This window comes from Vulpes vulpes, chromosome 14, assembly GCF_048418805.1.
Source record: "Vulpes vulpes isolate BD-2025 chromosome 14, VulVul3, whole genome shotgun sequence".
Lineage (NCBI taxonomy): Eukaryota > Metazoa > Chordata > Mammalia > Carnivora > Canidae > Vulpes > Vulpes vulpes.
The window spans coordinates 20,824,377-20,852,277 of NC_132793.1; the positions used below are offsets into that span (position 1 = coordinate 20,824,377).

At 47.0% G+C, this 27,901-nt stretch overlaps 1 protein-coding gene across 2 annotated transcripts; it reads right to left on the minus strand.

Moving 5' to 3' along the window:
* Window positions 1-3,648: 3,648 nt before the first annotated feature.
* Window positions 3,649-27,136, minus strand: LOC112928266 (lipopolysaccharide-binding protein-like). Of its 2 annotated transcripts, none has more exons than XM_026009907.2 (15): window positions 26,880-27,136; window positions 24,991-25,105; window positions 23,768-23,896; window positions 20,468-20,623; window positions 19,819-19,882; window positions 16,264-16,327; window positions 15,191-15,282; window positions 14,310-14,486; window positions 12,906-12,965; window positions 10,592-10,759; window positions 9,291-9,358; window positions 8,710-8,752; window positions 6,656-6,719; window positions 5,584-5,660; window positions 3,649-4,045 (listed from the first exon to the last, which is right to left on the minus strand). In XM_026009907.2, exons 1-15 carry the CDS (start codon window positions 27,001-27,003, stop codon window positions 4,001-4,003), a joined length of 1,446 nt encoding a protein of 481 aa, XP_025865692.1. In that variant the 5' UTR covers window positions 27,004-27,136; the 3' UTR covers window positions 3,649-4,000. The 2 variants fall into 2 exon arrangements, with proteins under 2 accessions (XP_025865692.1, XP_072591979.1); XM_072735878.1 differs by having other exon boundaries at window positions 6,656-6,794; window positions 26,880-27,038.
* Window positions 27,137-27,901: the final 765 nt, after the last annotated feature.

The following is a 27,901-nucleotide window of genomic DNA, read 5'->3' on the forward strand; positions in this document are numbered from 1 at the left end:
CAGCCCCTTCAGAGGTCCAGATGATGCCATGTAACCCCAAGGTGCCACCACCGATCACAGTGTTAGACTGGCAGGTCCAGTGCCCCCAGGTAGACAAGACACTCTGATCAAGCAAGACTTCTGAGTGGCTTAGAGATTACCTCTCAGGCTGAGGGCAAAGATCAGTCCTCTCTTTGAATTGTTTACTGCAAAAGCCCCACACTCCACTGCCATGATTCTCCAGGGACTCAGGCCCCACCTTGGGAGAAGGGGAGCAAGTATAAGAGGAGAGACCATGAGCAAATACACACCGGCTAAATTATGGAAGAGTCTCCTTCAATTATTGCACTGAATTTCTGGATATTGATTTTACAGATGTACCTGTACATATACCTGAGTGGATGTGTGAATAGAAGTGATGTATGGATAAAGCTATTCACTGAAGCACTATTTATTGTCAAGAGCTTGGCTGAGCTGGAAAGGGAGCTGAGCTGCCAGGTGTCACAGGGGCTGATTAAAGCAACAACAAACCAAAATGAAAGTAAGAGGAAAGCCTTTAGTCATTCACTCTGATGATGGTGTAAGAGGCTCAAACTGGAAAAAATACCGACAACCCCCTCTTCCCTTTCCCCCTTCAAAATGCATGCTGGTGGATCAGTTGGGTAAGGGTAGATGTGGGGATTGTTTCACTGCTGAGGAAGCCCCAGAGAGAAGCCTCGGGCAGTTTTATGGACCCTGGGCCAGCAGGGAGTGATGGGTGGGGGGTGGGGTAGGGCTGGGAGTAGAAAGTACTGAGTACTGCGTCACGGTTGGGGAAAAGTGTCTGCAAGGCATCCCCCTTCTCTCCCTGTGAAGGGTCCTTTGCAGAAGCACCTAAAGAAGATCTCTGTCGAGGGCCTCAGATGGAGTGAGGGCCCACGGTGCCTGGGCTAGGAACGCAAATATGCAAAGAGCATGATGGGCCAGAAGCATTCCCAGATCCAGTGCCCTGGCTGTTCACCAGGTCTGGTGTGGGGAGGCCAGCCTTCCCCCAGGAGGCCTGTCAGACAAAGCCTTTCTAATTGCCTATGTCAGGCCTCAGAAAGCATATGTAAGATTTTGGTGAAAATGCCAGACTTCTGATAAAATAAGGAGACGGACTCCTCATTTATAAAAGTAAAGTATTGGAAACAACATAAGAACCCATCAGTAGGAGATGGGTGAAATACATTGTGGCATCTCCCCACCAGGGAGATCCTATGCATCTTTAAGAAAGAGTGAGTTGTCCTGTATATATAAAAGTGTGGAATTCTCTGTAGCAGTAAGGAGGGCGTGTGGGGAAGTCAGGGAAGAACAGAGGGGGAGCTACAGCTTGTAGACAAGAGGAGGGTCTCCAGGGTGGATCTCTGCTTGGTGTGAGGATGGAGTCCATGGTGTATAATGAGACTGTGGTCTGGATGGTTCTTTGACAGCTCAGAGTTCTGATCACTGATAGCAGAATGCCTTGTCCCAAAGCCAGTCCTATACAGGTCTGAGCTGTACAAGATAGTCATCTGCCCACAGTCAGACTTCAGGGTGTCAGACCTGTTATGCGCCAGCTGTGGTTGCCCTGGACCTATCTCAGCAAGATATGATGACACTCTGTTACAAAACCAATGCGTTTAGTCTCACTGGGTAAGAACAGACTTTCCTTGCTTTGTGAATAACAAATATTTTGTTCTTTTACAAATAAGCCTCTGTCTCTTAGCAAAATGGTTGTCCCATACTCCTCAAGAACTTGCTTGGGCTTCCCCGAGTCTTTTCTTGGCATGTTCTGGAACGTCCTAGAATGTTCAGAATGGAAGTTTGCTTGCAAACTAGCCTGAGTTTCTTAAAAATATGCACAGGAGAACAACTTTTCCAGGCATTGTAGCAAACAGTTTTCTAGCACATATGGGATTTTGGGCTGGTGAGCTCCTACTCCACTGTGGGACTGGGTCAGTGCCCCTCCCATCTCCCCACAGCTGGGCACAGCAACCTGATTTCTGCTTGCCGGCACTTGTATTTCTTTGCCTGAGAGTTTTCTAAGGGCTGCTAGAGCCCTCTGTGCCAAGACTAGAAGAACCAGAGAACTAAGGTCCACCAGAAGATTCCCTCAACCAGTGAGTGGTAGGAGATGGTGTATAAATATTCCCGTTCCCATGGCCCTTGGGTGTGCACTCTGAAGAGTGTCCTGCACTGGATTCCAGAGTTTTCCCAGTTGAACTAAGCTGCAGTCACCTTTGGTTTGATCATGTACCCCTTATAGGCTGCTTTCCCCCAACCCATCCCATTTTCTCTCCTCCACTGGAACTTCCCCGGATCTTCTTCCAAATAAACTACTTGGACTCATCTCCTTGTGTCCACGGCTGCATCCGAGGAGCCCAAAGTAAGGCAGGTGATGATCACATCAGCCATTTACCAGCACCTACTATGGCCCAGGCAACCCCAAGGGCTTGATATGAACTCATGGAGTCCCTGGTCACCCTGCAAGGAGGGATTCCCAATCACAGTTGACAGGTGAGGACACAGGACTTGCCTGGGAGCCCAAAGCAAGTAAACTGGAGTCCAGACTGGCTCTTTCCACCAAACGTGAGGCAACACTCTTAAAAGCAGGGACTGGAATGGGGTCTGTGCTGCCTCTACTTCCCCCACGCTGAGGCTATAAACAGGAGATGCTCAGTAAGCAGAGCCAGACAATAAACATCAAATCCCCAGTACAGCTAAATAAGTCTTTTTATGTAGATCACCATGACAACAGGCTTAGGAGGTGACTACTATCAGTGTCATCCTTATTTTATAGATAAGGACCCTGAGTGGGCAAAGGGACCTGCCCAAGGCCACGTGGCTGGTAATGGACAAAGCCCAAGTCTATCACCTGTCCACCGTAAGGATGGATGATGCAGGTGGACAAGTGAACCAAAGGAAAGAGGAGGGAAGATGTGAAGACATCGCCTACCCTGCCGACAGCTGGGTGACAGCACAGTGTCCCATCTTGGAATGCATCTCTGTCACACACCGGGTAAATGGGTCTATTCCTTGTGAATTATCTGTTAGCCAGCAGCTCCATCCATCTGCTCATTAACACTATAAAAAAAATATCAAATGAGCCTTCTGATTCCCAGTCCCCGGAGGCCCAACTACATAACTTGGAAATGACTCTTTAGTAAGTCTGATCAAAGGCTGGTTGTTCAGTAATTAGAAATCATGGCCTCTTCCTCCGGGCTTAGGGCTCATAAACAACAGTTGGATGAGCTTTTTATTTGGGTCGGACCAAAAACCTAGGGGGATCCATTTCCTCCTAATTTATACCCATTTCAATGGGGGAGAGCAGCAGGAGGCTGAGTTTTTGCTCTGGGAGACCCACTGGTGCCCTTTTCTGCAGCAGGCAAGAAGTGAGGGAGGAAGCACACACTGAAGTGAGCCATGAGCGGCCCATGCACTGAGATAGACAAATGCCAGATCTGAGCACCAGGGCCAGTCTGGGGCCCAGTGGGGAGTGGAATCTCTTGTTCTCTCATTGAGGTTCCCACAGCAGCAGCCACTGAGAAAGGGGAGTGTGGTCAGGGTTGAGCCTTGGAGACCATGGATGGGGCTAGCCATCCAAAGACCTCTCAGACAAAAGAGAGTGGGTGGTAGAGAGGCTCAACTAGGTACCAAGTGGTTCCTTCATTGAACCATTCAATAAATATTTATTGAGGATCTACTAAATGTCAGGCACAGGGATCAGATGATGACTAAAAAAATGATGCTTGCCCTTAAAGACGGTACAGGCCAGTGGGGGAAGATGGTCCATCCTGGGAGCAGGGTGGTGGTGGGGGGAGTAAAGCCCAGAGTCAGAGATGGCGTGGGTGCACCTGCTGAAGAGGAGCAGTGTGGGGGCAGAAGCCAGGTGGAGCTCTCCCTGAGAGCTGAGAACAGAGAAGTCTTCATCTTCCCAGAATTGTCAGGACTACGCTGCACATCTGGAAATGCAATTTGCCAATCCGGCTGTGGCCTCCAAACCCCGGCTGTGTCCCTGCCCTCAAGCTCTCAGGTACTGGAGGTTGGTGCCCAGGAACAGGAAGTCCTAGAAAAGACAAGACAGGACAGGATGGCAAAAGCATTCCCTATGCCAAAAAGACGCATCTCCAATATAAAGGGAGGCCCACGTTGGGGAAAGCACAAGCTCTTCCAGAAACCAGGTAAGAGCATAAATCGTGAATGTGCCTCCATCCCCAAGGTCTCCATAAAGCACAGCTTTTGCCAGCCACCTTCTCTAAGGTGGCAATTTATCTGTCATTTCCCAAGCTGCTGCTTCCTGGCAGGCCCCATAAATGTCCTTTGTGTCACCTAAATTTTCTCTCCTTCACAAATAACACAAAATTGCGCACCGCTGAGGTTTACTCTCCTAGCTCCTTGGAAGTTTCCATCATCCGAAGAGGCGGGAACTCTGAACTCAAGTCCATATCCAATCCTCTCCTACAGTGATCCAGCCCTTGTCTTTGGGGGTCAAACAAATGACCTCAACAGTCTAACGAGCATGATAGCTTATAATAAATCTTCTGATGTGCCCTTGCTGAGGCCAGCTGCGTGAATTGTCCGTCCTTACTTCAAATAACCAGCTGTCTGACTCCTTGTAAACACTCAGCAGCAGGATGTTGAGCATCTCTGGACCAAAAGGACTTTGGATATTTTGTCTTCCAAATACAGCAGTTGGTCCATGTTTCCAGGTCCCTGACCACTCTGCTGCCCTTCACTGGCTTTAGCGGCTGTTACTTGCTGGATGTTGACGATGTACCAGACACAACTCAGCATCGCCCTTACTGCTCACAGGGCTACCCAACCCAGCCATCCCACCTTACAGATGCTATTCTAGAAAGATAACCTGAACCGTGGACACAGACAGACCAGAAAATGCATGGTCAGAACAGTGGAGAGAAGAATGAAGATCAAGTGTATTCCTTGGTATTAAAATAGTTCCATGAATTATGGTCTCTGATGGATACAACTGTATTAACATTGGAGAGGCAGGGATAGATGGCAACAAAATAGAAAAACAGCAAAGAAAGAAAACAGGCATAAGTATGACCAACGCAACTATCTCCAACAAACAAACAAATGAGCACACACGTTTTAAAAATACCTAGAGAAAGCAAAAAGACTTTTTTTGTGTGGGAGGCAGCACACCAAAATTCAAACTGTGTGCCTGCTGGGGCAACGGGTTTATGAGGGGGAGCACATCAGATCTGTATGTCTGATAAAGCCTTTCCACTTAAGAATCTAGAAGAAATTTTCAAAACTTACAAATGGCTTTTAGAACCTGGGCTGTTGCCATGGCAGTGTTTTCAGGATGAGCTGGTCTTGTGGTTTCCCCAGGTCACCCATCGTGGGGGTGTGGAAGGCAGTGTGGCACAAGCTGTGTCAAATGCCCCCTGCCTCCGAGGGGGGCCACTTTTGAAGACCACATGGATGGCTGCATGGCACCTAGCGGTGCCTGGGGCAACCCTCCCCTTTCTGAGCTGCAGGGCCAGGTGGGGTCCCACCCACTGAGCTATGGCCTCTGAACCTGAAAAACTAACCAACTCCCCTCCCCAAATCCTCAAAAGTCCACCTGAACCCACTGACCTTGTGGATCTCCAGAACAGGGTCATAGAGCTGAGTATTCTTGAGCAGAGGAAGGGGGAAGCCATCTGCCAACTTCTCTGGAGGTTGGGGCATAACATAGAGAGATTTGTTAATAAATGACAATCATAAATAAAGTAATAGAGGGACACCTGGTAGCTCAGCGGTTCAGCGTCTGCCTTCGGCTCAGGGTATGATCCAGGTCTGGGGATCGAGTTCCATGTCAGGCTTCCTGTGAGGAGCCTGCTTCTCCCTGTCTATGTCTCTGCCTCTTTCTCTGTGTCTCTCATGAAAAAATAAATAAAAACTTAAAAAAATATATATAAAGTAATAGAAAAAACAAGTTTCCCTCTGCAGACTCTATACACAGTATGTTCCCATTTAACTATCACCAAAGATTATGAGGTAGGTAAGACTATTAATTCCATTTTACTGATAAGGACTTTGAGGCACAGGGTGGCCAAGTAACTTGTTCAAGGTCATAGAGGCAGAACTGAGATTTCAACTCAGGCGGGCTGCCTGCCACAGGAGGCTGAGCTCCCAGCCCTGCTGCTATATGGGAGGACTGGCAGGTATGGGGCGGCATACGATGCTCTCTGCCCTCCACCCCTGTCCTGCTTTCTCTTGCAGCCAAATGAAGCAGGGCATTCTAGAAACAGCGTTTAGGGCTTTATGCTTTATTTTCTGACTAGGGAGTTGGCAATTGACTGGGAAACATGAATTCAGAGGTGAGCTGCCCTGTGCCCTCTATATTAACTTGGTCCTCAGTCTTTTACCTGCCATTTCAGGGTATAGGGGGCACATTTCTGTGAGTCCTTCCTTCTCTCTTAGGAAGGGGTTTTCTGTGCTCCAAAGAGCTCACTAGAGCCCGGTGTGGGGGCGGGGGGGGGGGGGGGGGGGGGAATGAGACCACCTTCAAAGCGCCCTTCTCGCAGGCTGCTGAAGGTCAAGGAGGAGAAATGCCTAAGTCATTCAGCCTGCCGAAGAGCTCTGTTTGCCATCTCCAAGTCCAGCAACTTTTCCCTCAAAGGAGCACTGTCTTCCTTGACTTGGAAAAATCCCTAGTGATCCTTACCATTGACCTTGGGGTAGAGGGTGTGGAGAATGCCGTAGTTGAGTAGTGCCTCCAACAACTCCACCTGGTGGAGAACAGGACAGATACACCATGACCACGTGTGCCACTTTGCCCACCAACAAACTTCCACAAGGCGGACCTGGGATTGGGGGAAGGGCTAGTTTTGTATGTGCTGACACGGCAAATAAGACTGAAAAAACTCATATTTTGAATAGGTGCCTACATCATGCTACTATTTAATGAGATAAAACTATTTTGAGACACACATTTATTTGTGTGCAAGAGACAGAAACATTTGGAAGATTATACACCCAACCGTCTTTCCTCTAGGAAGAATATCAAGGTTTGGTTTAGCCTTGTCTTTATTTTTTATTTTTTTTACAATTTAATTTTTTTCACAGCATGTTATCTTGAATTGTTTGTATAAGACATATTTTTTAAAAATTCTCGAAACAAAAATTATAAAACACCACTTTTAACACCATGTACCCAGTATAGGGCTCAGAGCATTATGTATATATCTGATTCAGTTTTCACAATAACCCCTTGAAGTTGGTATTACTGCCCCCCCACTTCACAGACAAGAAAACCGAGGCCACAGAATGAAAGTGACTTTTAGGACCAACAGCAGGGGCAGAATTTGAACCCGGATTTATCTGATTCTATAGTTCTTGCTTTCTGCATTCTGTGTTCCGAAATCTGATAACTTTCTGTGAATCTTTACATGTGAATGTTTTACCTCCGAGAACATTCTTACATGCCACACACAGATGCAATATTACTGTGTCATCATTTACTTCCTCCTTCATTCCCTGAAAGGGGTCATCCTTTGGGGTCCCTGTGAGCAGCGTCTCTCCCCACAGGTTATGCATTTATTTCCAAGTTGTAAGTCTGTAAGGGAGGATCTGGGCAGCGCAAGGTAGGGGGAGGCTGGCCAGAGGGGCCAGTGTTAGCAGGATGGTGAAAAGTAAGATACTTATTACAGGTAAGTTCTACCCATTTCCTCCTTAGCCTTCTCTCGTCAGAAATCTCTCCCTGATCACTTCTGCCCACAGTGATCTTCCCACTATTTTTCTTATTTTAATATAGGGCCATCCATTTTGCCACTTGTCCCTCCTTGTGGAAATCACCTCTTGGTTCAGCCTGTCCAGCACTTAATTCCTTCTTGTTTCAATAACAGAGTCCCTATTTTCCCCTGGGGGACCCTCCTTTCCGATCTCAGTCCATATGGCTTGGGACTGAACATCCTGGCTCCAAGAGTGTAGGTGAAACCCATGTTTGTCCAATTTTTAACCACAGTGATTGGCTAAAGAATGGCCACATGACTCAGATTAACCTAATGAGAGCTAGCACCTGGATTTTTAAAGAATTAAACTACAGGGGCACCTGAATGGCTCAGTCAGTTAAGTGTCTGCCTTGGGCTCAGGTCATGATCTCGGGTTCATGGGTTGGAGCCCCACCATGGGCTCTCTGCTCAGTGGGGAGCCTGCTCTCCATCTCCCTCTGCAGCTCCCCCTGCTTGTGTTCTCTCAATCTCTCTGTCAAATAAATAATAAAACCTTAAAAAAAAAAAAAGAATTAAACTACAAAATTTTCAGACTTTCCACCAGTGGGAAAAACATGTCAGAGAACGAAGCCAACACAGATGAAAGCAGAAGGGAGACTTGGGAAGAGATTCTTGATGCACTAATTTGAGCACCTAGATCCAGTTTTGCCTGAAACTTCTAGCCTTGGCTTTTTCCATTTGTTTTTTAGTTTTATGACCCTATAAATTCCTTCTGTTGGCTTAAGACACTTTTAGTTGGCTTTCTATTCTTGTAGTGAAAAGAATTCTGTTCAACAGACAATTTAATTATATCTTATCTTCTACTGGGATATAACGGTTGTTTGGCCCTATGTTTCAAGTCCTTGAGAACTTCTACACTTTTCTATGGCACAGAGTAGCTCTTCTCATTTTTCCATTTTCTCCTATAGGTGCCATAATATTGTTTAGTTAACACAGTAAATTAGTTAATACCTTAATCATTTCATAAATAAAAACAATAATAACTTACATTGAACACTCCAACTTTAGATTCTTTCAGTTCCACTCGTACCCTATAATGAATCAAAGAAGATTCAGAGATGAGGGCATTACGTCCATGGGAAACCTAAGCAATGTGCGGGTCCCCAGAAAGGAGGTACTGGCTTGAGAAGACACAAAGCTGAGGACAGGGTAGGGATGGGACTGGAAAAGATGGTTAAGAACTCAAATCAGTGATACAACCTTACTGGGAAGACTCACAAAGGGGTAGTGTATGTCAGAAACTCAATATAGCTGATGTAGAAAATTTACAGATTGAGAAAAAGCAGTTCTAGTAAATTCTTTAGAAATTTGGAAGTAATGGGGGATTAGGTGGAAAGGAAGTTTGTGGAGGCAGGACCAGTGGGGCAAAAGAATTGAGCCAATTGGGGTAAAATATAAGTTTCTGAGCCAATTGGGGTAAAATATAAGTTTCCTTCTCCAATGGCAGGCCCCTAACATTGAGAAGAAGATCTGCTCACATCCCTACGTCCAGCTACAGAGAATTGGGTACAGTTTCCAGATGGAAGGAGCTCAGTTGAGTGCCTCCATGTGGGCAGGAGGCTGACTTACTTTCCTGGTTTCAGGAACCCAGTGATCTTGCTGGTGTTGAAGGTCAGCGTGGCAGATATATTAGTAGCCTGGAAATTCCAGTAGAAGAAAACAGGTTTAAATGAGAAAGGTTGTCACATATAGGAAGGATACTATTTGGACCTGCTGTTTCCTTTAAACAAACAACTCAGTAAGTTAAAGCAGGAACTTATTCACTAGACTGCAGACTCCCCAAAGGCTCATCATAGGTACTCAATAAATGTTTGAACTTGGACTTGAACATTTTTTACTTGAAGTTGCTGACTATGATAGTGATTGAACTTTGAATAGATTACCATGAGGTATAGAGTGCCTATCCCTGGAGATCTCTAAAGGGATTGTTTCAGGGCTAAGAGTCAATTCTAGTGGTGATAATAATAAAAATAATATTTATAGTATTTTTTTAATTTATAATATATAATAACAACAAATTTGATAACAACAATGACAAATCAAATTGCAGATATAGCATTTAGAAGCAATCATCCCTCCAGAAATTTGTCTTGTTGAATTTCAAACCTGAAACAAGAGAGTGAAGTTCTTCAACCAGTGAGCAGGAACCCAGAAGGACTCAGAATCCCTTCGCTCTTAGGGTACATTGAGAAAGGAAAGACACCCCCCCTCAATATTTAACTCAGAGGGACTTTAACATAAAGACTTGGCTACACGAATTATGGAATTGCCAAGAAGCCAAAGAGAGTTAGAGGGGCGACTCAGGTACTAGCAGAGGCAGGAAGCTGCTTCCACCCCAGGACTGGAAGAGCAGAAGGAGGAATTGGGGTTATGGGAACCACCATGGAAGAGACACAGTCACTGCTTGAGTCTCTGTCCAGGACAAAGACAGAGGAAGAATTATTCTGTCTTCTTCCTTCTTCCTGCCCTCTATTCTCTTCACAGAGCTTTTCATTTGCTGATTTGGTTAGAAGTCAAAGTCCAAGGGAGCCTGGGAAATGTAGTCTTCAGGGGTCAGATACAGATACAGAGCAAACAAGTCAAAGACCCCTACTATGCCTTCCTCTCAACAATAGCCCTTTCTCACTTAGTGGGGAACATATGCATTAAGCAAATAAACCTGCAGACTGCTACGTAAGTGTCTTTATAATAAATGCTATGCAGAAAAATAATAGGGCACTTAAAGAAAACAAAATGACAGGGGGCCTTAGATGGTAAGAGGCAATCCAAAAAGTCCTCTCTGTGGAAGTGATATTTAAGTTGAGATCTGAAGGAAGGGGGAAGAGCATGCAGGAAAAGGGAACAGCATTTGCAAAGGCTCTGAACCTTACCACACTAAGCTGGAAGACAGGCTCCCTGATGGAGCTGGGCAGGAGCACAAAGGCTTCAATCTCCATGAGGGGTGCCAAAGACAGATTCCCGGGGCTGAAGTTCAGGAATGGGGCTGAGGCCATTGCTCCCTGGAGTTCCAAGTTCATGTTGGGGTACAGTCGGGCTAACTGGGGGCAGAATGACAATACTATGTCAAGAGAAGGAAATATGCAGGTTTACCAGGGGAACCCCGGGGGAGTTGGATGAAGCTGAGAATGCTTTTTAATTGATTCTATTTTCACAAAATGCTTTGTTCCCTTTTTCTCTTAATGGTGCAACTGGAGATCTTGCCCTGTCAGACATCCAGAGTCTGCACCATGTATTTCGTGACTGCATTGGGTTCTATCGGGCATGGGTAATGTAACCACAGTGGGCATCAGGTGGTCTCCAAGGTTTTGTCATAACGATCACTGCTATGTGTACCTTGGCTATTTGGGAGTGAGGGTGGGAGGATGGGGGACGTTCTTAGACATGGAACTGCCGAGTCAAAGGGCAGGGATATTTTTCAAGCCTTTTATGGATATTATCAAACTGTCCTCCAAAAACATTGGGCCAAATGTGTCACACCCCTCCCTTCCTCCCTGAGCACTGGGTGAGAGCTATTGTAATTGGGTAACTGTACACGTGGAGACCAGACCACAGCAATTTTGAAATAGGACACAACTAGATCCCACAGTTTCAAAAGTACTCACAATTTTCTGTTTAACTAGTATTTAACTTAGGGGCAAAACTGCTCCTTTTTAGGGGGAAGGATGACAGTCCCTGTGAGCTTTTTGTTGTTGTTGTGATGAAATGTGTAAACTTTACATCCTCTTGTAAAAGGGAGGCACTGAAAAGGTTGAGGAAGGTACAGAGCCTTATTTAGAAGGTGGGCTGAATTCCTTCTCTGCCAGGTTATTGCTGACACGAGCAGGAAGAGGGAGGGAGAGTTTCTTCCTCTTTCTAGGACATAAAGGATATTGGAGCCAGGATGTGGCCACCAAGGGCCCTCCAAATCTAGTTCTGACAAATTGGCAGCAGGATGAACGGTTCTGGGGCTCAAGGGAGAGAAAGGGCCTATGAGGGCTACCTTATGGAAGGACACGACCCAGGCACTGCAGGACTTGAAGTTTAAAGTCTTTTCCCATTATAATTCTCTCCGCCATCCTCGGGCCTTCTACAAGCCATGTTCAACACGACCGCCTGTCTGAACTGTGTCTTGGGAGTACTGGGAAGGTGGGGGAGAGGACAGGTGGATTTCTGCGGGATTAAATGACGAGCTAAGGCCCGCGATGACAGAGTTGCAAGGTTAGTCACCGCAACACTGCTGTAGCAACACCTGGTGACACCTCCAAGTCCTTCCTGGGAGACCCATTAAGCAAGCTATGGGGTAAGTCCATACAATGGCCGGCCGGGTGCCCAGAAAAACACGAGTATGGAAGCTCCTTTTCTACCTCTGCAGAATGATCTCCTAGGACAGTAAGGCAAAAAAAATAAGGTACAAATTGGTGTGTATAATATGTCTAAAATGGAAAATGGAAAAGATTGTATATAAATGTATAAAAATGGAAAAGATTCACAGCGTTTGTTCTCATATACATAGAATATCCCCAGAAGAATGTAGACTCCGGATGGGAACTGGGTGGTTAGGGGCCAGGAGTGCACAGAAAATTTTCCACTCTAGGATCTCTTATGTCTTATGTGTTGAACCATGAGAATTTAGTATTGAGTCAAAAAATAAATTTTAAAGGACCAAGAACAGTGCCTGGTCCCTAGGGTGCCCTCTGCAATCATCTGATATTATTAATTAGGGTACATTTGGTGGGACATGTTAGCATTCTTTGGGATTCTCAGATATCATTGATAAAAGACTGGGAAACCTGTGGTCCCAGGGACATGGGGCTCAGGTCTCTGTTGTTTGGGCTTTGGAGAGAAGGGGTCCTGAGGCCTACAGAAGGAAATCCCTGCCCTCACTGGGGGCCTCACTGCCACATTCTGACTCTTGGTTAAACTGAGAATAGTACCGAGGATTTTATTTTTTTGTTTTTTTGTAAAGATTTTATTTATTTATTCATGAGACACACACAGAGAGAGGCAGAGACACAGGCAGAGAGAGAAACGGGCGGGGAGCCCAATGCAGGACTCGATCTCAGGACCCTGGATCTGGACCTGAGCCGAAGGCAGACACTCAACCACTGGGCCACCCAGGCATCCCTTGTATCATGGTTTTAAAGAGAACCCCCTAGAAGGCTAGTGGGTTTACCTGCATCTGCCTAAGCCTGAGAGAGGGCTTACCTTGGGGACTAAGGGGCGGAAGGACTTGGTGGTCAGACGAATGTTAGAGCCAGGGGGAACCTGCAGCAAAGAGATACAAAGTTTTATTTGGGTGCTCTCACTGCAGCTGAAGGTCTAAGAAAGATGGGGAGGTGAGGGGCAGGGATACCATACTACCTTGGTTACCATAGTAACAGTGAGTTACCTGCCCTGCACTCAGCACAAGCACCAGTTGCCAGAGTCCTGGCCACTCTCCTCGGGACATAGGTGACATGTGGGGCACACCCAGAGGGTCTGTGGTGGGGAGATTTGCAGTCATAAGGACCTAGGGATGGCTCCTGGCTTTGTTACTGTGTGGTCACAAGCCAGTCCCTTCACCTCTCTGAGGTTCAATGTCCTCATCTATAAAATGGGGATAATAGGAGCTCCCACTTCTCAGGTCATTGTGAGGGCTAAGTGGGACGGTGGGTACAAAGCACCTAGCACAAGGCCCAGCGCATAACTATTATAAAACACCGCTAGCATGATCCAATCCACTAAAAGAAAGGACTGCACCACAGGCGGGGTGGGTTATTCAAACACGATAATAGAAGTAAAAGGCCTGTGTGTGAGTGTGAGAAGTTACTGAGAAGACAAAAAGCCACTCCATCCACCCACGAGATGGCCCCTCAAATATTATTAGAGCCAGCTGATCAACCAAGTGGGCCTGCACTGCATTTCCCTCATCATCCTGACATTGTTCACGAGTCCTCAGCTTTACAAAAGGCCACAAGAAATAATTTTCTGAAACCCAGAAGTATTAAAGAAACTTGAGAATTATTAAAGATGTGATCCACCATAAAATTTAATATTCCTTATACAAAGTCCCACTTGAGACACTTGTTTTAGAGGTAAGTCCTAGGAAGCCTTTGTCTCTCCTTTCACCAGGAATCATGAAATCATGGACCTTTTTCACTTTGGCTATAAGGAAGCTCCCAAATAGATTTTTTATAAGTGCTTTCTAAGTGTGCTTTACTTTTAACTTGGTCTTAATTTCCTACTCAATAAAACTTTATGCATTTATTAGTGTATCTATTATCCTGCCTCACTTACTAAATTTTTAGAAGTTTTTTAAAAAAAAAACTTCTACAAACCAACATGAGAGAAAATATTAATTAGAACAACAGGTCTAGAGTGGACAAAAGTAAAACACAGACAAGGAAGTCACAGTCTTTCACGGTTCTGAGGGAGAAAGGATTTTGGCTTGAACTTCCTGGCAACCAAAATGAAAAGGGAAATTGTGCTAATGTATATATTTCCTTGTCTGAATCTTTTTTCTCAATAACTTCCTATTTCATTTATGTAAATGGGATGGAAAGGAAAGAAGGAAGAAGGACAGGTTACCCTGTCATTTGTGAGTGCTACTTTGCCACCATCCTCACTCACCATGTCATCTGTGATGGTGAAGTTCAGGTACCCTGTCTCATGATAAACCAAGCTGGCTGTGTTGAAGACATAATCAGAGATGGCAAAGTAGACCATTCGGTTGTGTTCCTCAGGAAGGCTCATGACAGGAGCCAGGAAGGTGACTGGGGAATAGTGATCACGGTTAAAGATTTCACCCTGGAGAGAGAAATAGGATGCATTTGAACTTTTCAAAGTCTACCCCAGGGCTAGACATCTGACCTGGGCAGTTGCCTGATGAGGGGGCACTGGCAAGTCGTTGCCTAAAACTCTCCCATTAAAAGTATTTTTCTTGGGATCCCTGGGTGGCGCAGCGGTTTGGCGCCTGCCTTTGGCTCAGGGCGCGATCCTGGAGACCCGGGATCGAATCCCACATCGGGCTCCCAGTGCATGGAGCCTGCTTCTCCCTCCGCCTGTGTCTCTGCCTCTCTCTCTCTCTCTCTGTGACTATCATAAATAAATAAAAAAATTTTAAAAAAAAAAAAAGTATTTTTCTTTGGACCAAAGGGTTGTGTATCCAGAATTTATAAATGAAAAGCTCCCCGGCTGTGGCAAATTAGCCCATTGTACGCTTTGTGCCATCTAGCCCAGTTCTGATTGACCTCACCTGCATGGTAGTCAAGATGAGGAGGGGAAGAGGGTGAGTTTCAAGTCCCAAGAGTTTTAAGACACCTATTGGGGCCCTGGCTCTTGAAACACTCCCCACCACTCCATGTTGCCCCATCCTCAAAACAGCTGGAACCACTTGGGAGATGAGGACAGATCTGAAGCCAGAGAGACAGGAGGCCCCAAGTAAGGGCTGCCCCTGAGGGTACGGTACACTGGGGCTGAACCCATCCAAGCCCCTGGTCTAGGACTCTCACCTTAAACATCACGTCCAGCATTTGGGCTGTTACCCGAGGGGCTTCCACTAAACTGTAATCAATGCCAGCGAAACTGTCGATCTGTGTTGTGACTGTGAACCGGGAGAGAGGAAGAATTAGGAGCCAGGTGATGGGGGCTCCGACTGAGCCACACTCTTCTGACTTTCATCAGGGCCTCCTGCCCCTCTGCCTCGAGACCTTCTACCCAGCCCAGCCCTGGAGCAAAGAGCTACTTCTCCAAAGAGAGATGACATGGTTCTTCTGTCCCACTGGTGGGCTTGCGATGAAGAGGTGGTATGCTCAGCTGGGGCCTGAGTGGGTTCCGGGTTCTCTCTCCCTCATACAGACACACACACACACACACACACACACACACACCTGAGGGCAGGAGGAGCCCAGCTCTGGTATCCCCTCCATACCTGGAACTTCATGCCAAAGAAGCCACAGAATGGGGAGAATTCTGTATGTATATATATATATATATATATATATATATATATAAAGATTTTATTTATTTGAGAGAGAGAGACCGTGCAAGCAAGGGGAGAGGCAGAGGGAGACAGAGAAGCTGACTCTCCACTGAGCAGGGAGCTCAATGTGGGGCTCGATCCCAGAACCCTGGGATCATGATCTCAGTTGAAGGCAGACACTTAACCAACTGAGCCACCCAGGTGCCCCTTTATTTTTATTATTTTTTCAAAGATTATTTATTTATTCATGAGACAGACAGAGAGAGAGAGAGAGGCAGAGACACAGGTAGAGGGAGAAGCAGGCTCCATGCAGGGAGCTGGACGTGGGACTCGATTCTGCGTCTCTAGGATCACACCCTGGGCTGAAGGCGGCGCTAAACCGCTGAGCCCCCTGGACTGCCCCCTTTATTTTTATATACAAAAGAAAATATCTAAGAGGTTATATCCCAAATAGAAGTTACCTCTTAGAAGAAAATCTGGGGGTGAAAAGGATACTTAAAGTTATTACTTTCTACATTTCTGTCCCATTTAAAGTTTTATAAGGTATGAATATGTGCATATATAAATTAATAGAGTATTCCAGAGATGGATGGAGTAGCCTACCCGGCAGAGTTTGGAGATAAGGCTGGAGATCAGAGGTCACCGATTTCTGGAGCATTTCACAAATCTGAAACACATGGGAGGAGAAAGCCTGAGTGGGTCCCCCTGGCTTTGGTCTGCCACTGTGCTAATTGCTTTAGTCGTGGTCTTTCATATATTTGCCCATTGGTTGATTCTACAAAAACTAGATCAGTGCTTATCATGTGCCACGTGCCGGGAAACAGAAATGATCAAAAACATGCAGGCCCCCACGTGGACCTCAATAGGGTCCAACCGGACCTTTCCAAGTTCCCAGAGCTAGACATCTGAGCTAGCTAGTCAGCTTCCCAGCCTGGCGAGGGCACATGGGCTGGAGGCGCTGCCCGACATTCTACCTTGAGAGATACTTTCCTCTGGGAGGTGCTGGCTTCTCAGAATTTAGAATTGAATAGCAGAACTAGATGGTCAGTAGAAATAGCCACACACACAGGTGTACTTAGTAGATACTTCTCAAATGTCATCCCTTAACAAGTTGGCTGGACTGATCAGTATTCCACCTTTCCCCTGATGCTCGTGTCCAGGAGGCCACCACACAGTAGGCCTGCACACTTCGTGGTGGCCACTTGAGTGACATGCACCTCACGAAGAGGGAATGTGTGTTCCCAAACCTGTTTGCTATACTTGCTCTTGTAATCGCTCGAAATATTTATTATGTAAACCAACAGATTACGACCGAGGGAACCTAAGTACTCTGGAGAGGTGAGCTGCTTAAAGAAAATACTGTTAGACATTCTTGGTGTGAACAAGCAAATGCTTAGGAAGGAAGAAATCATAAAAATCTAGAAGGATTCTTCACTGGGATTGCTTTGCAAATGTCTCTGAATTCTCATTGTGGTTAAAGCAATCTGAGCTGGAACGTGTAGCAGATCAATGTTTCATGCACGAAAGACAAAGTCCAGTGTCAATCAGGAGACTATTTTCAAAGAACAGTTCTGGGCCCTGTGTGAAAAGATGACAAATGGATTTGTATTTACCGTGTCTTAAAATGTTTAGATTTATATGTAAATATTTTCTGTGTTCATGTGTGTATGTGACTCCCCACAGTACACAGTTGTTTTGACTAAGCAGCCACCACCTCTTGTGCAGATGGATCCACGTATCTAAGGGGGGTGGGCTCCACCAGCGTGGGAGGTGACATTTTAAGGGCAGGTGGAAAGGTGAGCAGGCATAAATCAGGCACATGGGGGACGTGGGGAAAGGTCTATGCTGGATGCTGGGCAGGCAAGAGGTGAAATCTTAACCTTCTCTTTGCAGCTGGCTCAGTTTTGGGAGGGTTTGTGGCCAAAAAGCAAAGAATGGAGGTGGTGACGGCTCAGTTTGATCAAGGGTTGTGGCCAAAAAGCAAAGAATGGAGGTGGTGACGGACAGTCACAGTTGACTTCACAGGAACCAGGAAACTGCTGGCCTCACTGGAGACTCTTCCCTTCTTGCTTTTCCCTCAGACAAAGGCCCATCAGATCTTTCTAAAACCTCCCTGAATGTCCCACCCCTAATGGGACCTGCATGATGGGGCAGGGAAGGCTCTTTGGCCCTCAGGCCTCCTAGAGAGGCAGGTTAAGGGTGTAGTAGGTGAATTGAACAAACTTAGGTTCAAATCCTGTCCAATCCTCCCACCCCCTACCAGCTGTGTGACTTTTGCAGAATCTCTCCCTGCTTTTGAGTTCTTACCTACAGGATACAAGGCCAAGTGCTTCCCAGAGATTGGGCTGAGAGAAACATGGGATGAGACAGTGAGTATGTATGACCCAGAGAGCAAGCATACGGGGAGTGCTTATTCTTAGTCCTGGTGGTCAGATACTGCCAGTGGGGAATTTGAAAGGTCCTGTACCAGGCTCTTTGTTTTCCTAGATGTAGCAAATCTCCGAAGACCCATAAGGGTCAGGGATCAGGTGAGATCTCTATCTTTCCCAAGACACTCGCCCCTAGAAGACTTTTGGTACAAACTGCCTCACATTCTAGGAAGTTCGAATGCTGACCTAGCGCCTCCCTAGCAAGGTGGCCACTGGGCAAGTTACTCCACCTCTCAGAGCCTCCTAGGTCAAATGTGGGAAATGGCACTTTCTTCAAAGGTCGTGGTTAAGGTGGAGAGCTTGTTCAGTGCTGGAAAGCTTAGCACACTATTCCTGGCCAAACCACAGTCTCAATAAATAGCCGCCATTGTTATAGATAAGAATAGTTACACAATGATATATTCTGTATCACATTAATTATATTATTTAACCAAAGCGAAACGAATTGCATATATCAAAACCAATTGTAGTATATTACTATTATTGTATAATATTATTGCTAATCTTTATTTGAACCACCATCAGCAGGGTAGTATAAATCCACACCGCTGAAGAATACTGTGTCCTACTGAGAAAGGCATGGCTACATGGAAATGAGGTGCTGAAGAAGGAAGCTGACATATTTCCCAAGCTCACCTAGACCCCAGGACCCCAGAATAAGAAAAGGAATAGAATGCAGTTTGCCACTCCTCATCCGTGGGGTCTTCTGCTATTCCCACTATTCCCACTTCAACCACCAGGGGCACTCAAAATGAGACTGGCTGTTGGACCCAGTGGAGACCCTGTGTGTGTGTGTGTGTGTGTGTGTGTGTGTGTGTGTGTCTGTGTGTGTGTCTGTGTTCCTCTTTCCTCCTTCATGACTTTCTCCTTCCCAAGCGCAATCATTGCTACATACATACCTCCAGGTTCATGATACCTCAGAAATGGTATTTTGGAGGTGAAGTGAGTATTTGCTAACATGAAACCTCTGTTTTAGCCAAAGATTTTGAAATTTGGAGATTTCACATAGGTGTTTTTTTTTGTTTGTTTGTTTGTTTTTTGTTTGTTTGTTTTTTAATTTTTATTTATTTATTTATGATAGTCACACAGAGAGACAGAGAGAGAGAGAGGCAGAGACATAGGCAGAGGGAGAAGCAGGCTCCATGCACCGGGAGCCCGACGTGGGACTCGATCCCGGGTCTCCAGGATCGTGCCCTGGGCCAAAGGCAGGCGCTAAACCGCTGCGCCACCCAGGGATCCCTGTTTTGTTTTTTTAATGGGGAAAACAGACAGCCTGTGGCTGCCTTCTTCTCCTGGGCAGGTGCTCATGAGGTAGGAACCAGAGCTCTCACCTGGTTCTCACATTCCCCAAGTGTCCTGCCTGGTATCTGCAGGCACCTAAGTGCCGATTTCCTTTTTTGGCCTTGTGGAGTGCAGGGCATTGGGGGACAGTGAACAAAGTCAAGGAGAGGGAGGGGCAGGAGTCCCTGTTGTGTCCCTGCTGTGTGAACCACTGGCTGAACATCTAACCATTCTCTGCTTCCCTAAACATACTTAGAGTCCAGAGACCTACATTTTGCCCAGCTTGGCCACACACTGGCTCCATGACCTCAGGGAAATGATTCATCTTCTCTGGGCCTTGGGCCTAAATACGTCTGGGCCAGTCCTCCTGGCCATCCAGCGCCAAAATGAAGGCTTACACCTAGCTCTGGAGTGGCACAGCAGATGCCAGCAGTTTGGACATTCCTACCTTGCTCTCCAATACTCTGCAGAACTTGGACTCAATCTGGTTGTGGAAGAGATTCATCAGCCACCTGGGGAGAGAGGCACAGAGGACGGTCAGCTGTGTGCCTCTGAATGTGGGGACAGTGAGGCAGCAGAGAAAGCCAGACCTTGGCCTTTGGCCAGGCCGGTCCCCAAGGGAACTCTTCTCACCCCATCCTGGGACCCTGCTCTGTCTCAGAATCCTGGACAGGATAAAAATGCAGTGTCCCAGCTCCCAGCACACTTGCTGATGCATCTGGCATCCCAGCCCCCTGCTGCACCCAAACAGATTCAGTAGATTTAGGGAGAGGCTTGAGAATCCACATACTTCTCATCAAGGAAACTCGGACAAAAAGACATATATCCGAGGACTTGTACATTGTCCACACACTCTTCTTCAGCCAAAAGCCCTTGTGTTCCTCTAATAGATTTCATTCACCTGATGGTGGTCCCCAGTGTATTCCGGCTCAAGCCTGCATCTGTTGATCTCAGCAGGGTGCCCCAAAGAATGACCTCCCAGTGCCTGTGATGTGCCCCTGCATTACACCTGGACATGTGTGCTTATCAGAGGCCAGGCCTTGGGTTGGATGGGGCTTGGGATGCACCCAGGGGTCCAGCTGGCCAGTGTGACTTACCCCAAATCTCCTGATATGTCCACCTCCACATCCTGAATGTGGCTGCTGCAGCTGGAGGCAGCAACAGTGGGCCTCCCAGAGGGCTCCCTGCCCAAGACAAGGTTCACTGAAATGGTGATACCCTTGACCTGCACATCAAAGGAACCCCGTAGTTTCCTGGAGGAGATGAGAAAAGCAATCATCAATTCCTAGACTAAGATCAGCCACCATTTAGGGGGAAAGATGAGCTCAATTCTTACCCCAACATAAGAGGAGCTAGAGCAAAATCTTAAATATGAAAATTACTATGAAGCAAAGATTTATTACAAATAAGACTGTAAGAGATCAGGAAAAAAGCCTGGGTCTAGTTATTTGTGGGAGGGGGTGAGCAAAAGCCTTCCTAGGCAGGATCCAAGTCTCAGGAGCCTTGGAGGAAATGGCTGATAGACTTGCCAGCATAGAAAATTAAAACTCCAGTGAACAAAAAATGCCACATTCGAAGTAAAAAAAAAAAAAAAAAAGACTTTGCATGGTGAGCCAGCCAAAAAGCTAATTTCCTTAATACCCAAAGAACAAGCTCATATGAATTAATAAGGAAAAGACGAAACAACTCAAAAGGAAAAAAAGGGTGATCAAAGATATCAAACAGGAAGTTCAGTTGCAAATAAGCATATGAAACATTATTAAAAATGAAAATAACAATGATGCCAGTTTTCACCTGTCGGATGAAAGTTCTGAAGCTTGAGAAGGTGTGGGTAAACAGAAGTCCCAGGTGCTGCAGTGGGGAGAGCACCTCTGGAATACAGATTGCTGGGATCCATCCTAATGCATGTTTTCTTCCTAGGAATTTTATTTCTAAGACTTTACTCTGTGGCTCTTCCTGCCAAGATATACGCATGGGGCAGCTCATGGCAGCATCACGGGTCATAGCAAAAAGTGATGAACCACCCAACTTTCAACTAGTAAGGACAGATTCAGCAAGTTGTAGGCATCTATGCTATGCAGCCTTTGAAAAGAATGAGGGTAGAGGCACCTGGGTGGCTCAATTGGTTAAGTACCAACTCTTGATTTTGGCTCAGGTCATGATCTCAGGGTCGTGAGGTTGAGCCCTGCATTGACTCCGTGCTAGATATGGAGCCTGCTTGGGATTCTCTCCCTCTCCCTCTGCCCCACCCCTGCCCCTTTCAAAAAAAAAAAAAAAAAAAGAAAGAGGGTAAATATGGTCTATCTATACAATGAGATATTAATCATCCATAAAAAGGAATAAAGCACTGATGCATGCTATGATGTGGATGAACCGCAAAAATATTATGCTAAATGAAAGAACCTAGACATAAAATGTCATATATTGTATGATTCCATTTGTATGAAATGTCCCAGAAAGGCAAATTCATAGAGAACTAATGCAGATTGGGCCTTGCCCAGGGCTGAGGGAGGAGGCAGTGGGCAGTGATCTCCTGGGAAGATGAAAACATTCTGGAGCTAGAGGGAGGTGGTGGTTGCACATCATTGTGAATGTACTAAATGCCACTGAATTGTTCACTTTAAAATGACTAATTTTGGGGCACCTTGGTGGCTCAGTGGTTGAGTGTCTGCCTTCGGCTCAGGTCATGATCCCGGGGTCCTGGGATCGAATCCTGTACTGGGCTCCCCATAGGAGACTGCTTCTCCCTCTGCCTATGTCTCTGCCTCTGTTTCTCTGTATTTCATGAATAAATGAAATCTTTTAAAATATAAATAAAATGGCTAATTTTACATTACATGGATTTTGCGTTATGTGAATTTCATCTCAATGAAAATATTACATTAAAAAAGATAAAAAAAAAAAAGAATGAGGTAGATTTTCAAACACTCATACAAAAAGATCTTAGCTGGAAAAACACAGGACAGAGAGCATAGTTTGCTTGTTTTCCTGGAGATCGAATGAATGTGCACTATGGTGACGTGTATCCTGCACATCTTTGTAAAGCAAATCCCATAGGCAATTAAAATATTTCTAGTAGCCACTTTCAAAAAGGCAAGAAGAAAGAGGTAAAATTAATTTTAATAATAAAAGAAAAAGAAAAAAATTAATTTTAATAGTATATGTTATCATTTCAACATAACAATATAAAAATCACTAATGATATTTCATCTGGGGTTTTTTTGTACTTAATCTTCAAATCTCATGTTTCACCCTTATAGCAGATCTCAATTTGTACCAGCCATTTTTCAGGTACTCAGTGAAAACACATAGCTAGTAGCTACTCTATTGGACAGTGCAGGTCTAAAGTATCAATACAGTCAGGTTGCCCAGAAAAGACTGGTCAACCCTTCTGTGATAGACTGAATTGTTTGTCCCCACCTCAAATTCACATGTTGAAGGCCTAAGCCCCAATACCTCAGAATGTGATTACATTTGTGACACAGTCTTTAAAGAGATGATGCATTAAAATGAGGCCATTAAGGGGCCACCTGGCTGGCTCATCAGTGGAGCCAGAATTGATCTCAGGGTTGTGAGTTCGAGCTCCACATTGGATGTAGAGATTAAATAAATAAACTTGAAAAAAAAAATTAGACCATTAGGGTGGGCCAGAATCTAATCTGACCCTTATAAGAAGAGGACACAGAGAGACACCCAGGGTGCATGCACACAGAGGGACAACCATGTGAGGACATAGCGAGAGGGCTGCCATCTGCAAGTCAAAGAGAGAGACCTCAGAAGAAACTAGACCTGCTGATACCTTGATCTTGGACTTCAAGCTTCCAGAATTTTAAATCACCTAGTGACATTTTATTATGGCAGCCCGAGCAGACTAACCCACCTTCCATCCATGGACCCTGGAGATCAGAGAACAGTTCAAGGTGTTAGAGAGTTCGTGCTCCTGGGAGCCGCCCTTGACCAAGGGCCAAACAGGAAGAAGGGGCCATAATGGCTGAGTTGGGGTAACTCAGAGGTGTGCTCTGCCTGCATGGTCTCCAGAGGTCCCCAGAAGGACAGAGCTCCAATCAGCTGCCAAGCTGACATCCTTCCCTCCCTGCCTCCCTTCTCCCCACCCCCACCCCCATGGACATTTCCTGAGGTCATTTCCCAGGTAAAATACTTATATTTGAATTCTTGTCTTGGGACCTGCTGCTGGGGAAAGCAAACTAAAAAGATACAGGATTCTCTCATTTAACCACAACCCCATCAGGGAAGCATGAGAAGGGAAGAGACTCAACCAAGAGCCAGGACTCGGACCCCTGTAGGCATCTTCCATCCACCATGTGGCTTCTCTGATGAGCTAGGACCCAAGAAGGATGGGCCCAGGGCCCGAGAGCGTGGGAGCAGAGTCCACTTACACGAATGCTTTGCGCGCCTTCCACTCGCCCTGGACTCTGATGAAGGAGTCAGAGATGGTGAGGCTCAGGCCCTGGCTGGGGAGTGGCGTCAGAGCAGAGCCACGCAGCTCACAGCTGTGGACACTCAGGCTGAGGAGAGAGACACAGTGTGGACAGCATTAGCCCCAGCTCCGAGCCCCGCCATCCCCACTCCCTCCCCAGGGGACTGGGCTGGAAGTCTGCTCCAGGCAGTTGTATGCTCTGTGCTGAACCACATGGCCACTCTAAGCACGTGGCATCCGTTATGTCACCTAGGCCTCTCAGAGGGGTCAGCACCATTCTTGTTCCGTTTTTACAGACAGGGAAATAGAACCACTTGGAAGAGATGCATTTGGCCAAAGTCACACAGTCAGGATCTGAGCCCAGGAATCTCATGATCGTGGGTGGGATCCGGAATAGGGGACATCGACACACCCCTCTGGGTTGGCAGCTCCTTCTTGGAGCCATCCTCTCCTTTGACAGATCCAGGTAGGGGGATCAGATTCAGGAAAGGCTGAGGCCAACCTCAGGAAAAGACACAAAGTGCTGGGAGAAGCAAACCAAGACGACACCTATTGGGAAAACAGTGGTCAAGTTCCATTTTATATGCCCAGCACATAGTAGTAGGTGCTCAATAAATGTTTGCTGATGGACTGAAGAAAAGAAAGAATGAGTGGAGCCATCGATGGGAGTGGGCAGGGAAGGGGTGATGAGCTGTGACTCAATTGCTCTTCTCCGTCACCCATTCCTTCACAAGTATTTTATGCCTTTTTTTCCCCTGGCATCAGCTACTCATGTCTTGTGATCCTTTGAAGACTCAGCTCAAATGCCACTGCCTCTGGGAAGCCTTCCTTGACTCCCCTGGATGGACACACCTCAGCTCTAACAGTTGGGCTACTGTATTTAAAGTTTAAGGTCTATGTCCCCTTCCAGACTACATGCAGGGGCCAGATCAAAGGCTGGAGTATCACAGAGTCATCCCCGTGTTACAGATAAGGAAACCGAAGCTCAGGTCACACAGCTCGTAGGTCTTCACTGATATTTGTTGGATGAGTGAGTGAATGGGGGGAACCTAACTCCCCCCCAGGACTTCCCTCTCAATGCTGCGAGGAACTCTTCATACTGCTGGCCCAGGGAGGTCCTGGGGCTCTCCCTCCCCTCCCTCCACATCCCCACCCCTCCTCCCAGCCACCTCAGGGCCCCACCTGTGGAAGTCATAGTGCCCACGGCCAATGGGCTTGATCTTGAAGTCCCCGGCGAAGTCCGGCAGCGTGATGCTGAGCAGTTTTTTCTGCAGGGCCACCAACCCCTCCCTGGCCACTGTGGATAGGAAAAAGCTGCAAGTCAGCCTGTCCTGCCTGCCTGCCTGACTCCCTTCCAAACCCTTCGGTGGCTCCCACCTGCTCCAGGGAGAAAGGCCGACTTGCTTACACACATTAATGACAGTTACAGAATATCAAGCCCCTGCTGTGTACCAAGTGACAGGAGAAATAGGAGCATCCCTCCATTTCACGGGGTGCCGTTAGGTTGATGCCCAGGTTATGGGTGAGGAAACAGTGTCTTTGTCAGCAACCCCACGAGGGCAGGAGTGCTGCGTGTGCAGTGGGTGGTCCTCTGTCCTGCCCTTCCCCGCATCTAGCCCGTGCTGAAGACACTGTGAGGCCTAGAACCCCTGCGCAGGCATCTTTCTAGCTGGGTGACCTTGAGCAAGACTTCAGCTTCACGTTCTCCACGGCAATGGCAACAGAGCTTGCTTTTCTGGGCTGGCATGAAGATGAAAAGAAATCATTGCAGGGCAAAAGGGGGTTCGGAGGATAACGGGCGCGCCTAGCTTGGTGCGCGGCACACAGCAGGCACTCAGTAGATGCCTGCGACGGCAGGGTTTATACTATGACAAATATGGAAAGGACCAAAATGTCCAACTCTAGCCAATCAGCTAAGTAAACATGGTACAATCGTCAGTCACACAGGGGAAAGGAACCAAAGGCACATTTTGCCTGATGTAGGATTTCAATATAAACAGTGCTTATTAGCACCCTTTGTTCTGATATGCGAGGGGTCCGGGATTCTGCAAGGGGCGCGTGTAAACGCAGAAGGCCGGGGCCTCCCCTCCTTCCAGCTGGCACTCCTCCCTCGAGTGAAGGCACGTGCCAGTCCTTCTGCCCGAATGCTACCGCTCGTGCCTGGCCAGGTGCCACTCACCTTTGTGCCTCCCCTAACCTCCTCCAAGAAGCCTTCCCTGATTTCATTTCCTCAACTCCCAACAACCCTGCCTGGGGGAATGTTATCATTTAACAGATTAAATGTTATCAAATTAAAAAAATGTTATCAAAGTAAATGTTATCATTTAACAGTCCCCCATTTAACAGATGAGGCAGCTGAGGCGCTGGTTCAGTTACTGTCGGGGGTGGTGTATAAACACCTCAGCTCCCTACTGATGGATGAATCCTGACGCTTTGTTTCAGCATCATTTTCAAAAAGTCATCCTGCTTTTGCTCGATTTAAAATTGAGATATAACATACACGAGAGACACTACCAGGTAATATTTAAAGGTTTAAGCACCCAGGTAGCCACCTCTCAGAGCCAGATGTTGCATATTCCTAGCACTGCTGCAGCCTCCCTCCTGCCCCCCACTTTCACCCCCCAGGTCATTGCCTTCCTCTGGAGGTCACGACCATTCTGTTATCATGATTTAAGACATGTTTTCAAGCTTGACTAAGAACCTAAGAACTTTCCAGTGGAGTTGGGCCAGTCAGTGGGTAATGGCTGGGTTAATGACATCTTCTGGTTGCCCTCCCTCTCTCCTCTCACCTTCCCACTCCACTCCACTGTGTCCTGGAATCTGCCCCTCAATCAACTGTTTGCTCCAAATTCTTATCCCTGTTGGCTAGTGAGGGACCCCGCCCAGACAAGCACCATGCCCAAGTAGCACAGTGGGTGGGTGACCTGGCCAGACTGGGAGCCAGGGCTGCCAGACTGGGAGCCAGGGCCGCCAGACTGAGGGAGAGCGCCCGTTGGTGTCCCCCACAGTATGCAGAGCAGTCTGGCGCCCAGCAGGTCGGCCAAGTCCAGCCAACAGCCACAGCTTCTTACCATACTCGAGGCCCTTGTCAGTGATCCTGACGACCAGGCCGGGGTTGGTACCCAGGGCCCCAGGGATGGATGTGAGCAGGAATCTCAGCAGTAGAGAGGACAGGACCCCAGCCAAAACCTTCATCCTGGATTCCCAGTGGAGTGACCCAGGCTGGGCCCCACGCTCCCTTAAGTAGCAAGGGGGCTGGAGCTGGAGTGGCTCCTGAAGGGGGGCGGTTCCTGGGATCTGGTTCGTTGCATCGGGAATGGGAAGCACAGAGACTGGAACTTGCTTGCGACACAGCTGGGGTCATGGGTTGCACTTAGAAACCAGTTACTGCTACACCAGGTCAGAGGGTGGGTTGGCCTGGCCCCAGGTGACAACCTCTGTCTATCCTTCCCGCAAAAAGGCCCCATGTTCATTGCCAGGAAGGCTCGGTGTTACAGACTAGGAAACTGAGGCTCAGAGAAGCCGTGTCACTCCCTCTGGCAAGTGGCAGAGCTGGGAGTCAAAGCCAGGTCTGGTGCCAGTCAGATTCTTTTCTCTTTTTAAAACAAACGGAATTGAGTTTCCCCCATGGGAAACCAGGCTTTCTCAAGCCTTGCTGGTGGTAAAATGTTCTGGGAGGCGACTTGGCAAATCTTTAAATGCTTGCATGCCCAGTAACCCTAAAGTTCTCCTTCTGGAATGTAAGTACATAATTACATCAGTGTGCAAATATGTCAAGGCACCACGGTGCCCACTGCTGCACAGTATGAAACAGGCAAGGGAGCAGTGGGATCCACCCTAAAGGGTCTACCAAAAGGACATTGGCCAAATTAAGTGTGATACTTTTATTTATTTATTTTTAAAGATTTTATTTATTTATTCATGAGAGACACAAAGAGAGAGGCAGAGACACAGGCAGAGGGAGAGGCAGGCTCCGTGCAGGAAGCCCAATGTGGGTGAGACTCGATCCCTGGTCTCCAGGATCACCTGGGTCTCCTTCCCTGATCACCCCCACATTTCCCTGGATTAGAGAGAGGTCCTCCTCTGAGGTCTC